The sequence below is a fragment of the Ananas comosus genome, linkage group 19 (genome assembly GCF_001540865.1).
Source record: "Ananas comosus cultivar F153 linkage group 19, ASM154086v1, whole genome shotgun sequence".
Classification (NCBI taxonomy): Eukaryota; Viridiplantae; Streptophyta; class Magnoliopsida; order Poales; family Bromeliaceae; genus Ananas; species Ananas comosus.
Window position 1 is genome coordinate 5,281,940 of NC_033639.1, and position 10,201 is coordinate 5,292,140.

The 10,201-nt window shown below is 36.9% G+C and overlaps 1 protein-coding gene across 1 annotated transcript; it reads right to left on the reverse strand.

Annotated features, from left to right (window-relative positions):
* Window positions 558-9,882, reverse strand: LOC109724564 (GDSL esterase/lipase At4g26790-like). The gene is made up of 3 exons (XM_020253420.1): window positions 9,308-9,882; window positions 1,635-2,127; window positions 558-965 (listed from the first exon to the last, which is right to left on the reverse strand). The coding sequence occupies exons 1-3, from the start codon at window positions 9,749-9,751 to the stop codon at window positions 772-774; spliced, it is 1,131 nt and encodes a 376-aa protein (XP_020109009.1). The 5' UTR covers window positions 9,752-9,882; the 3' UTR covers window positions 558-771.

A 10,201-nucleotide genomic window follows, 5' to 3' on the forward strand; every position in this document is an offset into this window, starting at 1 on the left:
AATTGTATGGTTGGGATGATTGCGGTCTCCTCTAGGATTAAATAATACCCCTAGGATTGAGTGGTCCCTACAAGGTAATAATAATATTAATCCAAAGATAAGAAACGATTAAAGGGATTGATCTAAGAATCAAAAAATCGAAAGCACCAGATTTCTATACTTTCGATAGCATAGTAGCTCTACTATATATATATATTTTCAAGCTTTTCGAGCTTTTCGAGCCTAATTCGAACGAGCCGAGTAATACTCAAGCTCGGCTTGAAATGAATTTCGAGCCTTTTATTTTGTTCAAGCTCGGCTCATTTAATTTCGAGTCGAGCTCGAGCGAGCCGAATATCGAGCCGAACACGAGTCGAACGCGAGCCGGCTCGCTCGTTTGCCAGCCCTACATCTAGCGGATCTGTTGATGGCTCTTGCAAACCAAGGGTGCGAAAGAATGGCTCCAAACTAAATTGTTTATTAGACCCATAGTTTAATTGTACGTCTATTTATAATCTATATATTTCAAATACATCCAAATTCCATCTTGTCCTAATTCAGCCAGTATTTGACTCTGATTTAGATAAATACAGAACAAAACCAAAATCTAACATTAACGGATTGAGTGAGATTTGCTCATCGTGGGTGACCCGGAACCGGTTTAAAACGAACATTCATTTATATGCATGATGTAATTTTTTTTTTTTTTAATCATATCATTCATTAAGAAATTATTAAAAGAAAGTAAGATCATATACAACTGATCAATAATCAAGAGTAGCTTATTATTAACTATAGGAACTCTTTCATGCTCGTCTGTAGCGTGACATTAGCCATGAGACGGTTGACCTTCTCAGTAGGGTGGAATGCGTCCCAAAATAAGTACTTGTCGGCGTCGGGGCAGGTGCAGGGGTTCTTTTCATTGCACAGGTAACCCATCTCGAACTTGCCTGTCGCACAACATCCCTCCGCCACATTCTCAATACCTGCTCATTAACAATACATTAATCACGACTGATGTTATTAACAAAACCAATTTTACTATTAAACTTCATCGGCTTTAATTAATGAACATGACACGTCTTGAATAACTAGGGATAAGTTAGTGTGATCACTTCCTATTCATCTCTTTCTTGGTAACGTATCAGCAGATTTCCAAGACACTGTTAAGGATTACTTACAAAAGCACTTATTTCCTAATTATTGGAAAGTAAAAAGAAGTGATAGTTGTTGACTAGTGCCCCAGATGAGGAGATGTGTTTGAATATTAAACCAGATTCATTCCCCCACGTATGAAGCTACGAAATATTAGCGAAATTGATTTTTGAAACTAGTTTAAAATTGATGTTTTCACTTCGAATGCCCAGCAAAAAATTTTCTATCAAAATTCCATCTCGACTTTAATTATTTTGATTCATGAGACCCTCATAACTTTTACTTTTTGGAATTGAATTATTTTAGTTACTTTTGTTAAAATGCTATCACTCACTCGTTAATTATTTCGGTTTCGTTAGCCAGAACATGATTTGAATTATTAAATTTGATGAAATCATTAGTGCAATAATTTTACGAAATTCCCTCATTTTTTTCCCCCTAAATTTTGACCTACATGCAGTTGTCTTATCCCACATCTTGAACGTGCTTGTAAAACTCACCATACGCAGAAGGGTTCTGAATGATCGAGTCGAGGCTATCGTAAACAGGTGTGTATCGTAGCTTCAGCCCAGGCAACGCAGCACACAACTCCTCCATCATATGCTGCAGCTTCGCATTGAACTCCCTCGCCGCCGCGTTGTACTCCTCAATGCACTCCCCGCCGTGCAAAATATTTGTAGTTCGCTCCAGCGGCAAACACCCCATCGGGCTGAGCCCCGCGAACACTATCTTGCGAGCGCCCAGGCGGTAGATCTCGGTCAGGAACTCTGCGGCGAGGCCGACGAGGAAGTCCTCGAACTCGCCCACGCTGAAGTGCGCGAACCGGCCCGTGATGTAGAGGAAGTAGTTCTCGAGGAAGTCGTTGGTGCCGATGCTCACGATGTAGATGGCTTCGCTGACGATGTACTTGGCCCGCGCGAGGCCGACGTACTGCCGCAGCCGCTGTTGATACTGCTTGAAGTATTCTACCTCCTTCCATAGAGGTATCACCTTCTGCAAGTGTGAAGATATTTGCGAGAAATGTATGTTATACATGTTGGCTCATATGGTAATGGTTTGGTACTACTGAGACAAAAAGTGGATAATACGGTTACTTTGGGAAAAAGGAAAATGCCTTAATTAGTTTGCTATATTACTATGAGAAATGTTGGTATTTATTTTGAAAGCGTGATCTAAAATTTTATTTGGCTCATGGGCCTCCTTGGTGGCCCAACATATATAAAATAGGCTTTATCCGAAAGCCCATCCATAACTTACTATATATGAGTTTCATCCCACATAAAAAACCTCAGAAAATATATAATAGCGCATTGTATATACTCCATTATTTTCAAACTAGTTGCTTGGGTGATGATTAGAGTGGTGCCATCTGCTAAATACACACACGCGCACACAGCACGAGCACGCGCCAAGGCAGGCGCAGTCTTGGCTGCTTGATTCGGTCTCAGTATGCGCCGAAGCCTCGCACAGGGAGGAAGAATCGCCCTTTTAGGACAGTGCATAGTATGTTTCGATCCATAAGCCTCATCTAAACTTTTCATCTCTATATATTTGCTATTGATTCTTGCATGCACTCTTTTAAAAGAGTTCTTTGTATATTTTCAAAATAAAATATTTAAAAAGTGATATTTTTTCTAAAAGAATAGACGGATTTTCCAACAGAAATGCTATTTTGTAAAATCATAAAAAATTAGTGTTGTAGATATTTTATAATTTTCAATCGAAAGGTTTCAAACAATACTGTTTGGATTAATATTAAAAATAAAGATTGAATATGAAATATTAATTCTTGCCATGAAGAGATGTAACGATTTTTACAAATGCTTAATTTCTGGATGTACAAATAAATATTGGCTCCTATTATTAAAATGTTGGTATCTAATGACTAATGGTAAATTAATCAACAGCCTTCCCACTCTATATATACATTGTCTAGTAAATGCATGCATAAGGACAAAATGTAGTGGCGCCGATAGGCCAATTAACAAAAGGCTTTGATGTGGACCATGAGATTTTAAGCTCCAATCTAAACTGATTTTATATTTTTAGCTAATTTTACTATTCTACAAAATAAAATAACAAACACGGGTAGTACCAACTAGCTTCGCTAAAAAAAAAGAAAAAAAACTATCTTTCTCCTAAAAAAAAAAAAAAAAAAAATCTAGAGAAATGTTAAGCAGTTCTCTCTCATAAAATTATATTTATATTTTAAGTAAGGCTTATTGAAATAGAGAACTGCAGTTTAGCTTAGGAACTTCTTGCCTTAACCGAGAAGTAAAAAAAAAAAAAAAAAAAAAAATCGAGGTCCAAATACAGAAGCATCGATATATATTTAGGGGCTTTTTTTGCAAATAGCCCCCTTACAAAATATTTTTTTTAAAATTTTGGCCCTGTCCAAAAATTTATTTGTAAAAAATGGCCCCTGGCCCCGCCACGCAAAGCGCACTTCAGGCGCGCACGCGGCGAACAGCTGGGCCAGATGGTTAAGTTGAACACGGTGAATCATTCACCGTGTTCAATACAAAGTTTTTGTATTGGACACGGTGAATGATTCACCGTGTCCAATACAAAATAGCTATTTGTATTGGACACGGTGAACCATTCACCGTGTCCAATACAAATAATTAGACACGGTGAATGATTCACCGTGTCTAATACAAATACCTCAAACTTAGCCGTTGTTGGGGTATTTGTATTGGACACGGTGAACCATTCACCGTGTCCAATACAAAAATCTTGTATTGAACACGGTGAATGGTTCACCGTGTTCAACTTAAACATCTGGGCCCGCCCTGCTCGCGTCGCGCTGACGTGGCGCTAGCGTGGCAGGGACAGGGCCATTTTTGCAAATAATTTTTGGACGGTGCTATTTTTGCAAATAAAATTTGTCAGGAGGCTATTTGCAAAAAAAGCCCTATATTTAGCTTTCAACCATGCTGATAGAAAAATTGACGGTAAAAGCTTGATATAACAGCACCCTAGATATATAGTACATTTGAATTATTTCATCAAATAATACTATATCTTACATTTGACTCTAACTTTAGAACCATAAACATACATTATAATTGAGTAGAATTAGGAGCACAGAGGTCTCTGTGCTCTTAAGCCATTTTTTATGATGAAACTTTTGAATCGACGATCGGTTCCGTTAGACTTGATCTAGCGTACCTGAAGTATTAAAAAAAATAATTTTTGCGGATTTTCGATAGCATTAATTAGTGATCGAAAGGATTCAAAATTAACAATTTTTAATGGCTGATGTATACCGTTTGCAAATTTAACAGTATGAAAGTATTCAAATTAGATGAAATTTTGATAGAAAATTTTTTATACTATCTACAACAAGATCAATATTTCTGATCGAAAATTTTAGTACTGCATCATAACCTTTTGTCAGATTTTTATTGTTGACCACTGATTTTGAATTTTCTTTCGATCACTAGATAAATAATATTAAAAAATAACAAAATTTATTTTTCTAGATAGTTGAAATACGCTAAATCAAGTCTAACGGAGCCGATCAGTGATTCGAAAGTTATATCACCGAAAACGACTTAGGAGTACGGAGGCTCTGTGCTCCACATGAGTGCTACTCATTATAATTAAGTCTTTGTTGCAGATACAGAAATCTAGGGTTTTAGTATCTGCAAGAGAAGTTCCAAATATCGATAAAATTTAATGCAATGTTCCGTGCCTTATAGCTAGATTGTTCTAAACCCATGCATCTTATTTATGGAAGGGATTGTCACGTTCAATTTCATAGATACCATCACCTTTAGCGAGCACTATTAATAGTTGTACTGAGCCCTCAAGCACCGGCCAGTGAGTACAGATTAAATGTCCATTATTATCACATGCTTGCACCGAAAAAAAAAAGGTTAAAAAGCGCAAAAAGTTTGCTTGATTTGAATCTTGTTGCACTTCATCACATGTTATTTTTGCAACAAATACAAGAAAAAGTTTTAAAAAGCTTTTTATTTCCTTTATTACAGTTATACTAAGTATATAATATATAGGCCAATTTGCATAAAAAATTCACTTATTTTGGGGTTTTGCAAAATCGGGCCACCTTTTTCCTTTTTGCAGATTCGGTCCGCTTTTTCCGCCGCCTGACCAAAATGCCCCTCCTATACAATAGCCTCCCGCGTATTTCTTGACATACGTATACTGCCCTGCCGTACGGTCTGGCGCGCATTAATTGACCGCTTATTTCTCGGAACCCGGACAACATCCGACCCCGCTATTCGCCGGTCCCGCTGTTTCCTGTTCTGCTTAAGACTTTACGAAATTTTCGAACGCTATTGACAAAAAGTGCGCGCTCCGCAACAGGGATAATAGTGCAATGTGAAGTCTACGAAATGAGAAATGGTGCAACTGACCTCTATAACAGTGCATCCTAGCCTCGTTCCAGTGCAAACAAACCATAATCAGTCAAAATTTNTTATATGCCCCTCAATGCTATTCAACATTTTTAAGTTTACCGCTTTATTTCCAAAATACTCTTCTAAACCTCAAATCTCATTAGTAAGTTCTAGGGGTTATGAGTATAATTTTAAAAATTTAAAAATCAATATGAATATTTTGATACACTAAGAATATATTAAATATTTTTAATGTTTTAAAAGGCGTATTAGATATTATCCATTCAATAAGACTGCTAGAACAAACTACTTTCAATATAACAAATATATTTAACAAATTGACCGTACCTAGCGCAAGTGGCAAAGAGCTTGGTGGTTGGTACCCGAGGTCCCAAATTCAAATCATAGTTGATTCACATTTTTAGCTAATTTTATTTCTAAATAAAATAATAAACGAAGTGGGTAGTGTGCTACCTATCTCTAAGAAAAAAAACAAATATATTTAACAAGTCTGATCATTAGAGTTGAGCTCTTTCTGTGATTTTAAAAGCACGGGAGCTCAACGTCTTGTGAATTTTTTAGTCGTCGGATTGTCTCAAGATCCGTGCAGTACTTTCTGCTCCAATCAAAACACATATAATGCTAATGTCACTTTTCAATATTATAAAGGGTTTTTTTTGGAGTTTTTATTATTTTTTATTGTGCGCCTTTGTTTTAATCATGTGAAACGAAACAGTACGTTGGTTGTTTAGATTCATTGATTGTGAGAACGTGAGCGAGATCATGTACTGATGTACATGGTTGAGCCCCATCAAGCTCAGAAGATTTGGTAAATTAATTTCCAGAAAAAGAATTAATGCACCTAACATAGTAGAAGTGATAAGGTAAATTTATAGAAACCTTATTTGAACCATAATTTGTTTTGAATTAACTAACTAATTATTAAAAATCTTAATTTTACTATCTAATCTTTTAACTAATTTAACTTGAGCAATTTAATGACTTTTACACTTCGAAATTTGAAATTTATTTTTCTAGGCTTCGGTAGCATATTTTATAGAACTTATTACCTGAACTATAGGTCATTTTGATTAATTCGACTATCCGACCTTTCAAAATTTTGATTTTATCACTCAACTTATCAATCTGTTTGATATATTTAAGTGATTTGATGGTTCTTTGAATATACAATTTAAGCTGATTGCTTACTTTAATTAATTTTATATTTACATAGATTATATAAAATATACTGACTAAACTCATAAAGATAAATAACATGTTTAAATTTCAAAGTTAAAAAGTTATTAAATTGATTCAAATCAAATAAGTTAAAAGATAAGATAGTAAAGTCAAAATTTTTAAAGATTAGACAGTTATATTAAAATAGATGATAACTTAGATAAGTTTTTACCTATTTTATATAATTCATGCGACTACCTACGACGAATACAATTCTACTAAAGTAAGTACCAACTCTAAAGTTTGTACCAAAAATTATAATACGTACAACGAATACAATTCTACTAAAGTAAGTACCGACTCTCAAGTTTGTACCAAAAATTATAATTTTAGGAGATCGGATGGTCAAAGCAAAATTTGTCACAAGATGTGGACCACCCAATCTGAACCTTGATCAGCCACAAAAGTTAATTAATTTGCACTACTGGGCAGAGTTCATGCTAATATACTGATCAATTGAAGTACTCAAGTTGCATAATTAGAAAATATATCTATCCCACTAAATCTTAGTTATCAAGAATTTTTATTTAAAGTCAAAAAAATTTGCAAATATATCTCTCTTTGTCGGTTTACCAATTAGAGTTGACAACTCTTCCGTAAATAGCCATTCTACAAAGGAATAAACATTTTTCAAATATACCTAACATGATTTTCCTCGCACAGAATGACTCTGCTGCCGGTCATCAGAAACAAAATGTATCTGATCACAGAATGATCCACCCATCACAGTGAAATAGATGGCATTAATTCATCTTAGGACTGATGATGGAGGAATTAAATCATTCTCAATGCCAAATTTTTCCTTCCCTTCCACCCTATTTGCACCCTCTGAGTAGTCATTGTGGATTGGTTTTGGAGGTTAGCTGACAGTCCCTGACAGTTTTAATGCAAGGAAATCGGTGCCTGCTCTAGAAGTTGCCCCCAAAAAAAACAAATCTGACAATTAAGGCAGCAGATCTACAGCAGACCCTAGAAAGAGGAGGACCCAGCTTTTATGCACTGAACCTAACACCAAATAACTAACATAGTTAAATTCTCATTCGATCCTCCAACCGACTAGAGAACAACAATGTTTGTTACATCCCCCTCTCTAATGCTTAATTAGGAAGGAGCAGCAGCATCCCTGCAATCTCAGATGTGCATGAATTTCTAATTTGATGGTAATCATTTTATGCGAGTTATAGCTTCCACTGTTTAATTTGGTGAAAAATGAGCCCAAATAACAAAAAATTGCGTCCTTTCTTAGTTTGATGTGACTCACATTGAATGTGAAACTGCCAATACTTAAATATGAATATCAGGTTCATTGAACAACTAGATAAAAATGGCACAGTTGGCTACTTAAGATAACTCTCACTTCCGCGACTTTTCTCACTTCCTATATATATATACACCAAATGCAACTGAGTACTCAGATCCTCATCAAGTGGTTCTGTTGTCGCATACAGTAGTTTTGATGCATCAAACAAGTTTATACTCTAATAAATCAAAGAACCAGTATTCAGAATACGAAAAATTGGCGTGCCTCGGCCGCAGCGAATTCACTCCTTATTCTTGTAAGTACACCACCCTTACAGACACCACTATTGTTTCCCTGTATAGCAACCACCCATTCTTACAAACCACCGAACAAAAAATCCTGCTCTCATAATTCCTCCCTATGCCCACCAGCCTCATCCCCTGCTTTAGGCGAAGACAATGATAGAGTCCCCACATTGAACTCACTAGCATCTTCGCGTAACTTAATTTCTTAACTCCAGTAATTCATCCTTCTCGTTCCTTTACTATTGTAGAGATAATTTTATGTTATTTTCATTCTGCACCTACCATGTGAGCTACAAGATAGTATGATATCTTCATGCTAGCTTACAAGAACGCCCCTTTCAATCCTGCTCACTACATTTTTACCTCTATTATGCAGCCAAAGCATTCTGTTCGAGAACACTTGCATATCTATAAAGAGAAACAAACTCTGCCCTTTCCGTTTTGTTCCTTTTCATGCCAATTATTATTATTATTATTATTATTATTATTATTAGAATTCATATATTATGAAACACACGCCACTTTTGTCAGGGTGCTGATTATCATGTTAACTTTAGATTCGTGGAGGATCCATAGATTAAACACAAACCCAAAAAAAAAATGACCTTAGGATTGTGAATAAATGAGTTTTATATTAATGCCCAAAATTATATAAGACCATTCGTTTGTTCTCGCCTTTCTGAGTTGATTCCAAACCTCTTATTAGTTCTAAGATGTCGTGCTTATATTATTCCTATATATCCAATTTTTCTATGGATTTAATATATAGAAAAGCAGGCAAGTTCCCAAGTTTAGATCTAAAATCGATAGTTCAGGTCAAACTAGAATCAGATTTTTTTTTTTATTTTTTTTTTTATTTATTTTTTGCTTTAAAAGAAAGAAGAAAAGAAAAGAACAAGTACAAGAGTAGCTATAATTAATAAATAAAAGAGATGTCAGATTTATGTATGTAATGGAAACAAAATTAATTAATTATTATGATGTAATGATGCAGTTATTTTATTTTTGGAGGTGTACGTAGGTACCAGGACGTCGGAGGTGGCGTTGTCGAGGCCGGTGCCGGCGGAGGCGAAGCAGACGCCGCGGGCGAAGTCGCGGATGCCGTAGGCGGGGTCGAGGTAGGCGGGGACGAGAGGCGGGAGGCCGAAGGCCTCGGAGATGAAGTCGGGGGGGATGCGGCCGTTGCAGAACCGCCCCGTAGGCCCGCCGGCGAAGTCGCGGCCGTAGGGCCGGAAGTTGCTCTTCAGCATGGTGCCGATGCCGTTGTTGTTGCCGGCGTCCACCGTCGAGTCGCCGAACACGATGATAGCCGGGACACGGGCGGGGGCGGGGGCGGAGGCGGAGGCGGAGGAGGCGAGAGTAGTGATGAGGGAGAGGAGGAGGAGGAGGTGGAGGAGAATTTGGTGGTAGTCGGCATTGTGGTGGTGGTGGTGGTGGTGGTGGTGGTGAAGGTGGCGGTTAGCTGCCATTGGAGTGAGGGAGAGGGAAGACAGTGAGCTGTAACGGAGTCTGGGTTTGCGAGATGCCCTTAAGTAGGAGGGGAAGGAGCCCGCAGGGACCCAAAAACCACCGGTTCAAACTAAAGCCACAAGGCACAAAACAACACACACACACACACACACACACACACACACACACATATATATATATATAATATATATTATATATATATATATATATATATATAATATATATATATATATGCACCAAGTCTTCGGTGCTACCAAATTTTTTGTCATTGGATTAAGAGATGTGCGGTTAGGATGATCTGGGTCTCTAGGGTTGAGAGTGGGTAGTTGGTTGATAGTATGATCTAACGGAGCTGAGAAATGATCAAATGGTTAGATCTAACGGCGGAAAATTTAGTAGCACCAAGTGCTTCGTGTATTAATAGCATAGTAGCCGGATATATATATATA